General features: G+C 48.4%; 1 protein-coding gene across 1 annotated transcript in view; it reads left to right on the top strand.

Moving 5' to 3' along the window:
- Positions 1 to 16,560, top strand: part of DNAH8 (dynein axonemal heavy chain 8) — a 622,089-nt gene that overhangs the window by 65,371 nt on the left and 540,158 nt on the right. Inside the window, exons 5-6 of the mRNA XM_040430275.1 lie at positions 928 to 1,041; positions 13,440 to 13,547. Coding sequence (XP_040286209.1) covers positions 928 to 1,041; positions 13,440 to 13,547 — 222 coding nt within the window. The remainder of the gene's footprint in view (positions 1 to 927; positions 1,042 to 13,439; positions 13,548 to 16,560) is intronic.

The raw sequence follows: 16,560 nt of genomic DNA, 5'->3' as shown, positions 1-16,560 counted from the left end.
TATCATGGTCATATCAGTATACATCCACCATGTAACCAGCCTATAGTCCATACTATCAGTATCATGATCAGATCAGAATACAGTACATCCACCATGTAACCGACCTATAGTCTAACAATATAGACAACGGATACTTAGCCTTAGAATGTAAGGTGGTCCCACTTCTTCCATCTAAGACTTCACAGGAAGCTGGTCTGGGTGAGGAATGCCCCCATGGCTCGGTGTATTACTACTGTATTCACACCTACCTACCTCAAATTCATTGTACCTGTAAGGTAAGTACAGGAAGGGGTGGGGTCATGACTATGGAACCACAGGGCAGTGAAAAAAAATTAAAAATGGATACACTGTCAGTTTTTCTTGGCCATTTTGCATCTATTTGTGTACCATGGATCAGTACACATAAAGCTCCCCATAGTGCCCCCTGGACATCCTACACCCCCCCAGAGTGCTACAGTATATATAATGGCCCTCACATGGTTCCCCAGCATTAATAATGCCCCCTTCCCTACCCCAGATATTGCAGACAGATCGTTTAAAAAAGAAAAAAAATACGCTGATAGCTACAGATCTTGGCCCTTTTTTTTCACAGTCTATCTGTTTTTAATGGCCGTTAGGTGGTTACACCACTGTCTAAACAGCCCTTAAAATTTGGCCTATTGATCTCAGTGGGGTCAGTCTGGACTTGAAAATGGCCAAGAATAGGACGCTTCCTATATTTTGACAGCCACTATTCACTGGCCTTTAAAAAAAAAAAAGTCCATGTCTTGTGAATGAGCCCCCTACTGGCTCCACAGTCCAGTGATAGAAGTAATTTCCTGCCTTTTGTTCCAATCTTTGCATGTTTCATATTTCTACCATTTATTACAAATGTTGCTGCGCAGTTTTTTTGTAGTGTTATACCAGACTCTGCTTTCATCTGCACAGGTGTGGAAAGAGCTAGATGGCCAAATTACACATGCAGCTAATGAGTCCAAAGACAATGTCAAACTTTTACATGCCCTTGAGCAAGTCTGCAAGCCACTTTACACACTTGACTTGGTAAGGTGGTTTTAGATAATACAACTGTAAATGATGCTGACTCTTTACCTAGCTGAGGCCTGCTGTCCAAGTATGTTCCACAAAAACATTGCTGGGGATGTCGTTATCTCTGCATTTCCAAATACTGGGGCATCGTTTGTGTTGCTGAAACATACGTGGAGGAGATTCATTAAAGGAGTTGCCCCACGATAAATATTCAACATTTTTCAAACCAGTACCTTGATCTGAAGACTTTTGTAATTTCATGTAATTAAAAATTTTGTATAGCCAGTGAGCTATTCAATAAAATGTATCTGTACAGCGCCACCTGCTGTTTTATCCTTTAACTGCCTCTTGAGCTGTGATAGGGAGAGCTTCAGCAGAATGGACACGCCTCCTGAACTGCAGAAGTAAGGACACTCCTCTTAAGCTGTCAGCTTGATATAACTCTAGCAGAGAAATGAATGGGAAGATCTCTGGATCCATGTGAGGTGCAGGGCTGGTTCTAGCTTTGTTAGAAAAAGATTGTCTTGACTATATCGTGACTGATTTTCATTTTTTTACATTAATCATGGGAGAACCCCTTTAATACTGGGGCATTGTAAAACCACTATTTCTGACACATTTGTATGTATTAGATGGCAGGGGTATTAGAAGTATGCAGTTGGGTGTAATCCCCTTATTTTTAACCCTATTGTAAATACATGGAGACATCTGGCATAATGTGTCCATTGAACAGCCAGAAAAGAGGTTTTGGAAACATTATAACTTGCTTGTTGCAATAAGGCTGCTTTCATATCAGCACTTATTATTTTCATTCTACTGTATTAAAGGAGCAGAAAAAAACGAAAATAACAGAAGTGCCGAATTTGGCACATAACTGACACGAATGGAACCTAACAGATCCTATTGTCTATAATAGGATGCATTTGGTTTCCGCCTAGAGAACATTTTTTTAGCCTTGTGGCCCCTCAGCCTTGCTAGCTGAGACCACACACCCAGAGCCTCAGCAGGACTCTGCTTCACAAACACTCTTTCTCTCCCTCGCCAGACTGACACAGTGGGGGGTGCTTTATGTCAGCCTTGATTACAGCAGACGTCACCTGTGATCACCTCAGGTGAAAGGAAAACATGTCCTGGAATGAGGGGGTGGGTTGGGAGGTCCCACTGCCAAACCTACCTTCCCAATCCAATAAAATCCAGCTCTGAACAAATAAAGAAAATAGCTTCAGCAACTAGGTTTGCTGAAGCCAGCGCCATCTTCCTGGACTTTACTTATCTCACCTAGATGAGATATACACCCCTTCCAGGGCTTCACCGTACACATCACTGTTCACATTGCCACATATCTTCTTCAGACCGGAGGTCTGGGGAATTCCCCACATCGTACCATGCCCTCTGGCAGATATGGTCAATGTCACATTTTTTTATTCTACTCTGCCACCCCCAGGCTACCAGAGCTTGGTTTTTCATAAACACTAACTTTCTACCTAGCCTACAATGTCTAAGGGACTCCTCAGTCTCCTCTTCGCTGGAGAACTTCTTCTTAGCTTTCTGGCTTGCTTCTTTTCCAGATTTCTTCTTAGGTCCATGACCTTTAACTTCCGTAACCTTTACAGCCATTTTTTCCACGGGGAGCTCCCGCTTCCTCCTCTTGTTGGAGATCCGGTCAGTTTTATACCACCCTTCAGCCGCTCTGATGTCACCTGGTGTTCACTCGCTTTGTTTATTTATTCTATCAACAGATAGCATCTCTCTTTTTCCTTTAATCCCCCCAGGGGTTAGCTCAGGTTTGGCTTCAGTCTCAGAGACCTCTGCTTCTTTAGTGACTTTTTCCACTTCGGCAGACTCTCCTTCAGCCTTTGTCTCTTTGGAGTCTCCACTCACTTTGTGATTCTTTTCATCCTTCTTGGACATGGTATCATCTACCTGCCCTATTAACTCCTCCTTTTCATTCTTATCAAGGTTGGAGGTACTGGGGTCACCGGTTTCTTTAACAGACTCTTCGTCTTCTGGCATTCCCTCCAGAGGGTCACCCAGGATATTGTTCCCCATTCGTGTAGGCTCTAGGAGAGCCATCTCACAGTAGTAGACAACATCTGCATGCTGGTCGTCTGTCTCCTCGTATTTCTTCCCCAGCAGACCGCTGGCTTTCTGGAAGATATTGACGGCAGAGGGAATGTCTTTCATGACCAGGTCTTGGCTGCTCACTACCACAAGTCTCTTAGATTCAGCCTCCATATCAGCCACATTTCCTGGTTCCGCAGAACCATCTTCCATCTTCTCTGCCTTGGCCGGCACCACGACGCCACCATCTCCAGACCCATTCTTAACAGGCTCTGGCTTAGACTTCTTGGCATCTTTCAGAGGACTCTCTTCAGGTTTCTCATTTTCCTTTGATTGAGCCAACCTGTCATCTCGAGAATCTCTTGCCTCTAACTCTACTAAGTTTAGTCCTCATTTCTTCCACCTGCTGCTCGAGAGCACGGTTAGACTTCTCCAGCTCATAGACATTCTTCCTGACGTCATCCTTTGAGCTCATGAGATCTTCCATCTCTGCTCTGAGTTGCCTGTTCAGCCTCTCAAATTCATCTCGCTCCTCAAGTGCTTCTTCAAGGGCTCTAGCCAAGGAGAGGGCCTTGGTCTCTTTCTCCTGAGCATCAGTCTCCGCTCGTTCACATTCTTCAGTATACCGGGCAGAGGTGTTTTTCTCTTCAGCCAGGAGCTGGTCAAACTTATTCTGTTTCTTCTCCAACTTAGACACAATTTGTCTCTGGTGGTCCAGGTCCACCATCCGATCACGCAACTCTTGATCAAGTTGAGCAATCCTGGCTTCCAAATGTCTTTTCTCCTCCAAGAGAGCAGATTTTCCTGAGATGCTGTTTGAGACCTCATCATCCAGATCATCTCTTTCCTGCTCCACATGACGTCTGGATCGCTCAGAAGCTGCAAGTTCCTCTTGAAGTTGGAGAATTTCCGCTTCCATTTGTGACTCTAGATCCTTTAGTTCATTCATCTATTTTTGAGTCTCCTCCTTTGACTCTTTTGGAGCTTTCTCCAGTTGCTCTGCGAGAACAGCTAGTCACTTCTCTAGTGTATCTAGGGACAGTGCGGTGCGGGTGAAAACATCTTCAGGTTTGCAGCCGTACTGACCTCTCAGACATAGCTGGTAGTGAGCCTCTGCCAGCAGTCGGTCATGCTCTTCTACATGCTCTTTTTGGTTGGTCAGACCTGCCAGAAAGTCTTCCACTGCCTGGGTATAATTCTCAGACGTTATGCTGACGTCTCCCCACTTATCTCTCGTCACGTCAGGTATAACTGTCTGGTCGCTACTAGCAACTACCTTAATTTCGCAAGACCTTGACATGGTAGCTTCCCTCTCTGAGTTGCTATCGGTCACAGCACATACGTCATATATACCGCTCGGGTTATTATCAATCCTGACCTCTAGGGGCACCGATGAGCCAAACCCCACATGGGACACCTCCCCCGCAGCACTTCTGCATCTTATACATTTTTACCTACAGGGGGCACTTCTCCCCTGTCTACAACCTGCAACGGAAAAGGCATGTCATCATCATCATCACATATTTCACATGACATCACATTATGCATTTCCCCAAACTGGGTACAATCCCCTTGCACCTTATCAGCACCATTGTTTCTAATAGTCACTTTATTTAAAGGGCTATATAGCAGTTCTGCAGGAGTTTTGTCACTGACTGCAGAAGTGTTTCCACTTCCCCACAAACCACGGAATAAAGGGAAATCACGGCCCAACATTCCCCTATGTATGAGCACTTTTGCATTACCAAGTTCATCAGTCTCAGTTCTCACCATGGTCTTGCCCTCAGTGAGGACCAACAGATAATCCATAGTATCCGCATAATTGTCCCGAACATTTATCATTCTAACAGTCTCAGGTTTTACTATCATGCTACCTCTTACCCAGGCTAGCAAGGGATCTCTGATTTTCGCCATCCCAAATCTAGCCTTGGTCATAGGCACTTTAGGCAACACCGTAACCTTCTCCTCTGCAGATTCCTGCGAGGGAGCAATCAAAACAGGCTTACCCGCCTGTTCATACACAGCATTTTCCACATTGTCACACATTTTCGTAACAGTTTCTCCCCTCGGTGACGTATCCCAGCAGGTAACAACTGCCTACCGGCTCAATGTCACTGGGTCTGCTACACAAGGGATAATCATCTTACCGATTGTCGTCACGGATTCGGCACTCACGGGAGATGACGGTAGTCCAGGAATATCTCCAGCACGGTCATCACCCTTCTCCTCAATGCAGTAGTTGCCACGGGAAATGCCTTGGCCTTGACTCCAGTCTTTTTCCGGACGGTCACTCCATCTGCACCCTTTAAGACTTTGCGCACACGTGCAGGAAATATAGGATCTCCTGAGAGCCGCACCGCTTTCCATCTCCTTTTCTTCCCGACGCTTGCCCTTGGCAACGACATACATTTGCTGTTCCTCCGGAACTCCGGCCGCACCACTTAACTTACTTTTTCCGCTCCACAGCTGCCCAAATAACGGAAAGTCCTTGCCCAGCACACACTCCACTATCAAGGTCTCACACTTCAAGTGCTCCCACTGCAGAGAGCCATAGTCCGTTACAAAGAACATAGACACAGTGGTATCTGTCTCTGGTCCCCTCTTCATAAAGTCCAGAGTTTCGGTCATGACCCGAGACACTTGTTGGCAGGAGTCTAGCGTGACCCACAGCTGGCATCACCATCTCACGGGATTTCTCAAATGTTATCCACGAACCATCCATTGCGCAGTCCTACTGTAGGTGGGTCTGCACAGACCTCATAGTGACCACACCTGAATTATTTTTTTTTCCAACAGGACAGTCTCTTTCACCGGGTGTCTGACCCTTATAGCTCCACACACTTTTACTTGCAGCACGGCAGACAACACAGTCTCTTTAAACTTTGCTTCTGGCCCTTTACATTTCTCAGTCACAAAACAGCATTCAGAAGCACCTGCTTTTTCTGTCTTGTTGTTGCTTCTATCAACCAGCTGCTGTTATTGCCCGCATCCTCCACCAATTATAAGGGATCGTCTGTTTTCAGCGGGTCACATTCACAGATATCTCGCCAGACAAAGGATTTTCATGTCCAAACTGTGTATTTATTTTGGCAATCTTCTCATACAGGATAGTCCAGTTATACATCACTGGATGGGATGAGGTTCCCACACAGCCAACACTTAAAACACAAATAAACTCCTGCCCATCTAGGCACTACCTATACAAAATACTTCCCTACCTCACACGTAGAGCACAGTTCACACATGAACATCATATGTGGCTTCCCTCAGCCATCATCAATCCATCAGCTTCCAGGCTGTGGCAATTCCAGTACCTTTTTGTATCTTACCTAGTGACCCTCTTTCCGCAGGCATCACTGCGTCCCCCAAACTTCAGGCTATACCCTAGCCTTGTGGCCCCTCAGCCTTGCTAGCTGAGACCAGACACCTCAAGCCTCAGCAGGACTCTGCTTCAAAAACACTTTCTCTCCCTCCCCAGACTGACACACTGGGAGGTTCTTTATGTCGGCCTAAATACATGGGGCCTCACCTGCGATTTACTTCAGGTGAAAGGAAAACATACCCTGGAATGAGGGGGTGGATTGGGAGGTCCCACTGCCAAACCTACCATCCCAATCCAATAAAATCCAGCCCTGAACAAATAAAGAAAATAGCTTCAGCAACTAGGTTTGCTGAAGCCAGCGCCATCTTCCTGGACTTTACTTTTCTCCCCTAGATGAGATATACACCCCTTCCAGGGCTTCACCGTACACATCACTGTTCACATTGCCACAATAGTTACATAGTTAATACGGTTGAAAAAATACATAAGTCCATCAAGTTCAACTAAGGGATCGGTGGGGATGCGAATCCCAGAAGGAATTGAGAATCAGATTTCTACACATTTCCATAAGCAATAATGTTGTTTACTTTTAGGAATTCATCTAAACCCTTTATAAAACCATACCCTGTTCCTGCTGTGACCACGTCCTGAGGTGTCTATTCCACAGATTCACAGTTCTTTCAGTAATGAAGCTTTGATGCTTCCGGAGACTGAACTTTTTCTTTTCCAATCGGAGCCAGTGCCCCCTTGCCTTTTGAGCGCATTTTACATGGAACAGTTTTTCACCGTATTTTTTGTATGGCCCATTTATATTTTTGTACAGGTTAATCATGTCCCCCCTTAGACGTCTCTTAAGACTAAATAAATTCAATTATTTTAATCTTTCTAAATAACTAAGACCCTCCAGGCCCCTTATCAGTTTAGTTTCTCTCCTCTGTACTTTTGCCAGCTGCAGAGCGTCCTTTCTATGGACTGATGCCCAGAACTGAACTGCATATTCCAGATGAGGCCGCACCAACACTTTGTAAAGTGGTAATATTACATCCCTCCCCCGCAATTCCATGCCTCGTTCCTGGTGGCCTTAAAAGCAGCTGATTGACATTGTGCTGTTATTTAAAGGGTTTCTATCACCCCAATTTTCGCTATTCAACAGGCTGACATTATAGATGTGAAAATGTCACTTGAATTGTACGCTGCATTTCTTTTATTTAAGTAAGCCCCTGTTTTCGTGTAATTTAAACTTTTATTATATGCAAATGAGCCTCTAGGAGCAGGGGGAGCATTGCCCCTGCTCCTAGAGGCTCCGTTCGCCCACCTCATTTCCACACCCCTGGTTTGATTGACAGGGCCAGTCCAGCGTTGGTTCTCCTGCTGGCCCCGTCTGCCGTGTAAATCTTGCGCCTGCGCCTCCCTGTTCAGTATTAGGCACAGGCACAGTGACACATGAACGGATAAACATATGATCCAGCTCACCTCCGTAGTAGAGTATATGGTCCCGGCTCCAGAGGCCCTAGGGGAGTGTTCCCGTGGCAGGCTGCAGGTAAGGAGAAAGAAGGTCCCGGAGACAAATAGAGTTCCTCTATTAGCTTTCCTTTAATTTTCGCATAAAGTTGACAGACATCACCACCCTCCACATGACATAATATTGACGCGTTTCGGGTAGACACCCTTAGTCGTAACCACGACTAAGGGTGTCTACCCGAAACGCGTCAATATTATGTCATGTGGAGGGTGGTGATGTCTGTCAACTGTATGCGAAAATTAAAGGAAAGCTAATAGAGGAACTCTATTTGTCTCCGGGACCTTCTTTCTCCTTACCGACAGTGACACATGAAGCTGTTGCCCTCAGGAGCTTCTACATCACGTAGTCAGTCCACGGTACTGCGCCTGCGTGAGATTTCACATAGCGGAGGGGGGCGGCGGCGAAGAGTTCAGGTGTGGGCAGTTACTTATGCTGGAAGAGGCGTGCTTGGGCTCTAAAGGAAGGCGTGCTGGGCATTGTACGGGGGGAGTTACTGGGCTCCAGAGAAGTATAATAACGCCCCTCTGGGCACCTTGAACACTCATTTGCATAACATGAAAAGTAGATTTTATCGCTAATGAAACCATGAAATAAAAAATGACTGCAGCAAGAAATAAAGTATTTTATTGTACATGGAAGCAGTGGCGACTCTAGGAACAATATATAGGGGGGCACATAAGATACCACAGTCAAAAATGGGGGCACACTAATAATTCTCTGGGAATAAATATGTAACTGAATTAACATCTGGTAATTATACCCAGCATGGGGTCAAAGGTGTTGATTCCATTATCCTAATTGGAGTCAGTAGGTGATAATGACCTCCCAGAAAAAGGTGTCAAGACAGCATTGTATGTGGCAGACAATAGATGTCTAACCCCCCCCCCCCCCCGCCTCTATTCAAGCTTGGCTTCTCCATTTTTACGTAGATGGCCTCCTTCACACCTCGTTGTGGCCATCTACGTAAAAATGGAGAAGACAATCTTGAATAGAGGCGGGGCTCTATTGTCTGCCACATACAATGCTGTGGGAGGTCATTATAACCTACTGACTCCAATTAGGATAATGGTATCAACACCTTTGACCCCATGCTGGGTATAATGACCTCTGACCCCATGCTGGGTATAATTACCAGATGTTAATTCAGTTACATATTTATTCCCAGAGAATTCTTGTACAGTCACTCAGAATTGAGAAAGCTCGTTGGAAGAACGAGTGAAACGTTTTCAAGAAATCTACAGTAAGTCCAGTTGCCTTGATTTATTCTTTACAGATATACCATGACCTGGATAAATGAGAACCTTCACAGACCTAATACTTAAAAAACAAGCTTTCAAGAGTTTTCCTTTCTTCCTCGGTATGCTTGAGTATTCAGAAACAATCTATTCCTAAAAAGTGACATCAGGACTGCAGGACACCAGAGAGGCCTGGGGTCCACATTATAGCATCACTACATTTACATTTCTTTATTATCAAAAAGCATCATACATAACAAAAAAAAAACCATGTTTTACTGTCCCCAAAAACAGACATTAAACTACATTTCTAATAAAACAATTTACTTACAAAAGAAGCTATTCAGTCGTCTGCTGTGCCTTCCTCTGCTTGCTTCCGCGGATTCTTTCCCCCTCCTTTCTGTCTCTCCTGGGAATCCAGGGGTGTGGAATTCCTATCGCCCGACGCCCGGGACATGCAGTTCCGGGCGCTGGGCAAGTAGTTTGAACAGTTGTTTAGCCCTGTGCGGGCAAGTAGCAGGGACATGTCGGTTGGGCAGTAATAGGAGCGGTCCAAGGGCGGACTGACCGGCCAGGATGGGGGCCCGCCCCAGAATAACATAACACCGGGCCCCGCTCATTAGTAATATTCCTATGTGAACAACTTGAAATCCCCTGCGATCCTCTCCCTCTCCCTCTCTGTACTCACAATCTCAGTAGCAGGCCAGGCGGCAGCAGGCAGTGTAATAGGAGCCGACAGTGGAAGCTAGCCCCGCCCCTCCCTCCAACCAATCAGAGGACGCCAGCACTGACTCACAGCACAGAGGGAGTCGCAGGGACTCAGAGAATCGTCTGAGTTTATTAGTTAAAAGAATGGAATGGGGAGGGGGGGGGGGGTGATGAGTATTGCATGTAGCAGAGCTGTGTGTGTGTACAGAGTGCTTGCAGCAATGTAGCAGAGCTGTGTGTGTACAGGGTGCTTGCAGCAATGTAGCAGAGCTGTGTGTGTACAGGGTGCTTGCAGCAATGTAGCAGAGCTGTGTGTGTACAGGGTGCTTGCAGCAATGTAGCAGAGCAGGAAGTCTGGCAGGGACTCGGTGACACAGTCTCTGACTCATTTGATTCTTTTAACTAATAAACTCTTAGAGCATTATCTAAATCCCTGTAATAACTATACAGTGTAATTACATCAGTCTGCTTCACTGCAGCAGAGCTGTGTTTGCCAGGAGCGAGTCCCTCCAGACCTTGAGATTCGATGAGCTGGAATGTGTTGGATAACACTGACAGCATTATGTCAGTGTTATCCAATACATTCCAGAACTGTAAGGGTTACATAGCATCATAAATCAGTATAATGCTATGTGACCCCAGTCAGTGCTTGCAGGTCAGGCCGGGAGCTGCGATGTGGACAGGCTCCAGGAGGAACGCTCATCTGCAGGGGTGTCAGAAATAAAAGTTGTGCTGTCTGTCTTCTGAGGCTCTGGCCCTGCCTGCAATCTGCACTGCACGTGGCACTTGATAAACTATAATGTCTCCCTGTTGCCCCCATACAGTATAACGTCTCCTTGTGGCCCCCATACAGTATAACGTCTCCCTCTTGCCCCCATACAGTATAACATCACCTTGGGGCTGCCCACATACAGTATAACGTCTCCTTGTGGCCCCCATACAGTATAACATCACCTTGGGGCTGCCCACATACAGTATAACGTCTCCTTGTGGCCCCCATACAGTATAACGTCTCCCTCTTGCCCCCATACAGTATAACATCACCTTGGGGCTGCCCACATACAGTATAACTTATCCTTGTGCCCCCATACAGTATAACGTCACCTTGGGGCTGCCCTAGTGCCCCATACAGTATAACGTCACCAAGCGGCTGCCCCCGCACAGTATAACGTCACCCTGTGGCCCCCGCCCCCATACAGCATAACGTCTCCTTGTGGCCCCCGCCCCATACAGCATGACATCTCCTTGTGGCCCCCGCCCCCATACAGCATAACGTCTTCTTGTGGCCCTGCCCCCATACAGCATAACGTCTCCTTGTGGCCCCCGCCCCATACAGCATGACATCTCATTGTGGCCCCCGCCCCCATACAGCATAACGTCTCCTTGTGGCCCCCGCCCCATACAGCATAATGTCTCCTTGTGGCCCCCGCCCCATACAGCATAACATCTCCTTGTGGCCCCCGCCCCATACAGCATAACATCTCCTTGTGGCCCCCGCCCCATACAGTATAACATCGCCTTGTGGCCCCCGCCACCATACAGTATAACGTTAGTATAAGTTCAGGACAAGTAGATGGTCATGAGGGACAAGTAGATCGAGCCCCCACTTTAGTCCTTCGACAAGTAGTTTTTTTAAAAATTTCCACACCCCTGGAATCTGTGGATAATACATTGTTATGAGGGATCTGTGGATGACACTGTTATGGGGGATCTGTGGATGACACACTGTTATGGGGGACCTGTGGATGACACACTGTTATGGGGGGATCTGTGGATGACACACTGTTTTGGGGGATCTGTGGATGACACACTGTTTTGGGGGATCTGTGGATGACACACTGTTATGGTTGCATCTGTGGATGACACACTGTTATGGGGGCATCTGTGGATGACACACTGTTATGGGGGCATCTGTGGATGACACACTGTTATGGGGGCATCTGTGGATGACACACTGTTATGGGGGCATCTGTGGATGACACACTGTTATGGAGGCATCTGTGGATGACACACTGTTATGGGGGGATCTGTGGATGACACACTGTTATGGGGGGATCTGTGGATGACGCACTGTTATGGGGGCATCTGTGGATGATACTGTTCTGGGCATCAGTGGATGACACTCAACCACAACCACACTCAAACCCAACTGGTGAAACACAATATGCACAATAACCCCCCCTCCAACACTTAAAGCGGTACTGCAGTTTGTTTAAACTGATGATCTATCCTCTGGATAGATCATCAGCATCTGACCGATGAGGGTCTGACACTCGGGAGCCCCGCCGATCAGCTGTTTGAGAAGGCAGCGGCGCTTTCACTTGAATGGAGCTTAGCCGCGCCCAGGCCAGTTGATACTAGTCGTGATGTCACTGGGCCAGCGGTAAACAGTGAGAAGGCCGCGGCGCTACTGGAGCGCCGCTGCCTTCTCAAAAAGCTGATCGGCAGGGGTCCTGGAGGATAGATCATCAGTTTAAACAAACTGCAGAACCCCTTTAATTAACCCCTTCATGGACTAAAAAAAAGTTCAAAGCATAACACACAGCAATGGGGCTGGGTGTGCTGGCAAGGGAGGGGTTAATAAGTGATGGATGGCCCTGTGTTTACAAGGCAAAGCACCTGTGACAGGTGAAAAGCGATCTCCTAACTGTATCCCCCCACTCCTGCCTGCAATTAATAACATCCCCACCCCCTCCCCTTCACAATGATAATGCACTCTACTCACTGAGTGCGTTTGTTCAAGAAGTTGATTTTCTCAGCAGCGCAGCTCCTGCGTTGCGCTCCAGGCTCTGTTCCTCCTAGTCCATCCACTTCCCGCCGCCGTGCCTGCAAACCAGAATTGACGCGCAAATCTGCAGGCAACGCATGTCACGTCAGTGCGCTCTGTTATTTGGATCGCTGGCTGCGGGGCCAGTGTTACGCAACGTTTTAAATTTAGAGGGAAAGGGGAATCGGCGGTGGGGGGGGGGGCACAGGGGGGCAAGAAATAACCTGAGCCTTGTTCACATTTACCCTATTTAACTTGTCTTGGACCATATCTACAGTTTGAGTATATTACTGTATGTACTAACAGTATCAGATATCAGCTCCTTTCTCTTCTTTTGTATATACAGAGCTAAAAACCCATTTAGTAACTCTGCCTTTTCCTTATCTTCAGTGACTATCCCCCCTTTAGGGTCCATTCACACGTCCGCAAAATTTTGCGGAACAGGTGCGGACCCATTAATTTTCAATGTGCTGTCCGCATCCGCACTTCCGGATCCGCACTTCTGTTCCTCAAAAAAATAGAACATGTCCTATTCTTGTCCGCAATTGCGGACAAGAAAAGGCATTATCTATGAGAGTGTTGGCGATGTGCGATCCGCAAAATGCGGAACACACATTGCCGGTGCCCTTGTTTTGCGGATCCGCAAAACACATTCGGACGTGTAAATGGACCCTTACCGTTATTTAGTGGACCTACCTGCTCAGACCTACGTTTTTTAGCATTTATATATTTAAAGAATGGACATTTCTCTCCATCATTTAGCTGCATTTGTGGAAATACTATTTTATATCCTCCTAGGCTACCGTGGTGCGTGGCATTCAGAAACTGCTAAATGTGATTCAGGCAATCTATCGTATTTCTGGATACTACCAAACATCAGAACATATTACATCGCTTTTCGTGAAGGTAAATGTATTTGTTTTGGAAATGTTATAGATGTTAGTCTTAAAGGGAACCTGTCATAAACTTTATGCTGACCTCACTGAGGGCAGCATAAAATAGTGACAGAAATGCTGATTTCAGCGGTGTGTCACTCATGAGCTAAAAGTAAGTGGTTGCTGAGAACCAGCATCATAATCATTGCAGCATAGGCCTTGAAAAGAGTCAAATCTACTTGAGAAGAGTCATGGTTATTTTTAATCTCTTGCACTCTCACCCATCTGCTGATGATTGGCAGTTCTCTCCTAGAAATATGGGGAGAAAACTAGGTAGAAGCCGGTCAATCATCAGCAGGTGGGCGGGGAGAGCAGGAATTTATGAATAACCAGGACTCTTCTCAGGTGGCCGTGACTCTTTTCCAGGCCCAGTCTGCAATGATTGTGATGTTGGTTCTCTGCAACCACTAACTTTTAACTGACAGACAGCTGAAATCAACTCACCTGTCTCTACTTTATGCTGCCGTTAGTATGGGCAGCATAAAGTTGATAAAAGGTTCCCTTTAAAATCTTAAATCACTAATCATTATATAATTCTGAATCAGAGCGGTGCTCGGCGATGTCCGCGGCCGTTCAGGACCTCATCAAGGCCGTCCGTGACGCGCTCCATGTGCAGGACGTTCCCTCTTCCTCCTCCCTAGAGTCGGTGTCCTTCCGCCGGTCTAGACGCTCCACTGTGGTCTTCCTGAATCACGAGGATCTGGACGCGCTTCTGGCTAAGGAGTGGCGTCATCCTGATCGGCGCCTTCATCTTACCAAGGCCTCTGACGTCCCCTATCCTTTTTCTGAGGAATCTGTCAATACCTGGACGGTTCCTCCTTAGGTAGATCCTCAGGTTGCTCGCCTGGCGAAGGCTACTACCCTTCCCCTGGCTGACGCGGCTTCCTTGTCGGACCCCGCTGACAAACGGGTCGACTCTTTGGCCAAGTCTGTTTTCGTTGCAGCGGGCGCCGCTATCCGCCCTGCGTTTGCCGCCTCCTAGGTGGCTAAGGCCTGCGCTATCTGGGCAAAACAGCTTGTCCGCGCTTTACCCCCAGACTCGGATCAGGGGGAACTGGCAGTGCTTGCCTCTCAAATTTACCAGGCGTCCAAATTTCTTTGCGATGCCTCTATGGAATCGGCCTGCCGATCGGGCCGTGCGGCCGCTAACTCTGTGGCCATCCGCCGCACCATCTGGCTTCGTTCTTGGGCGGCAGATTCCGCCTCCAAGAAGGCTCTAATTTCCCTTCCCTTTATCGGTGGGAAGCTCTTTGGGAAGCGTCTGGAGGAACTCATCTCGGAGGCCACTGGCGGTAAGAGCTCTCTTCTTCCCCAGAATCAGCCTCGCCGCCGTCGCTTCCCTGGGTCGTCCTCTCGGGCGCAGTCCTTTCGGTCCTTTCGGGCCCCCCCTGCCCGATCTGACAAGAAGGCCTCCAGGCCTTCCTTTAAGGCCAAGCCCAAACCTGCTCGCCCCCAGTCCACTAAACCTCCTTCTGCATGACTCTGTCAAGGTGGGAGGGCGTCTGCTTGCCTCTCAGAACGTCTGGCAAGCAAGTGTGGAAGACGCTTGGGTTCTGGAGGTAGTCTCCTCCGGATACAGGATCGGATTTTCCGATCTTCCGCCGGGACGGTTCTTCCTGACGTCGCCCCCCAGGTCCCCCTCCGGGGGAGAAGATTTTTTTCAGGCCATTCGTTCCCTTCGCTCTCTAGGGGTCATCGTTCAGGTTCCAGAGTCAGAACGCTTTCGGGGGTTCTATTCAAATCTGTTCACGGTTCCCAAGAAGGACGGTTCGCTCCGTCCTATCCTGGACCTGAAGGCGCTAAATCACTTTCTCCGGGTCTGTCATTTTCGTATGGAATCCCTCCGGTCGGTGATCGCCTCCTTGGAGTCGGACGAGTTCCTGTCGTCCATCGACATTCAGGACGCCTATCTCCACGTCCCCATTGCCCTCTCCCACCAAAGGTTCCTTCGCTTCGCGGTAGGTTCTCTTCATTTCCAATTCGTAGCCCTGCCCTTCGGCCTGGCCTCCGCTCCGAGGGTCTTCACCAAGGTGTTAGCGCCTCTCATGGCCGTTCTACGTGCCAGGGGGGTCGCCTTGGTACCTTACCCGGACGACCTTCTGATTCGGGCCCGTCGTTGGAGGACAACCTGTCCAGCCTGCACATCACCCTCTCAGCTCTTGCCCAGTTCGGGTGGCTCGTCAACTACTCCAAGTCCTCCCTCGTCCCATGCCAGAGGATGCCCTTCCTGGGCATGATTTTCGACACTCTCCTCGGGCGGATGTTTCTCCCCCCAGAGAAGATTGCCTTCCTTCAGGCGGGGGTGACTCTTCTCCGCGGCCCGTCCTCTCTGACTATCAGGACGTGTATGCGCGTTCTGGGGAGGATGGTGGCTTCCTTCGAAGCCATTCCCTATTCCCAATTCCACTCCCGGGACCTTCAGTTGTTCATCCTATCCAGGTGGGACAAGTCCCAGGCAGGCCTCGATCGCCTGGTTCGTCTCCCTCTCCAGCTTCGCCAGGACCTTGCCTGGTGGCTGCTTCCTCGGACGGTGTCCCTGGGCCGTTCCTTCCTTCCCCCCAGTTGGCGGGTGATCACGACGGACGCCAGCCTCTCGGGTTGGGGAGCGGTCCTCGACTCTCTCTCAGTCCAGGGTCTTTGGTCTGCTCAGGAGTCCTCCCTGCAGATAAATGTGCTCGAGCTCAGGGCGATTTTCCTGGCACTGTCTCACTGGACCCCGCGTCTTCGCGGTCTCCCTGTCCGGGTTCAAACTGACAATTCCACCGCCGTGGCTTATCTGAACCACCAAGGGGGCACCAGGAGCGTGATGGCCTTGCAGGAAGCCTCCCATATCCTGCGCTGGGCGGAGAACCACGTTCCCGTCCTCTCCGCGGTACACATTCCCGGGGTCGACAATTGGGCGGCAGACTTCCTCAGTCGTTAGCTAGTCGACCCGGGCGAATGGTCTCTACACCCAGAGGTGTTCCTCCAACTTTGTCACCGAT

Source organism: Bufo bufo, chromosome 4 (genome assembly GCF_905171765.1).
Source record: "Bufo bufo chromosome 4, aBufBuf1.1, whole genome shotgun sequence".
Lineage (NCBI taxonomy): Eukaryota > Metazoa > Chordata > Amphibia > Anura > Bufonidae > Bufo > Bufo bufo.
The sequence above is the reverse complement of the archived record's forward strand: the minus strand, read 5'-3'. Positions and strand labels throughout refer to the sequence as shown.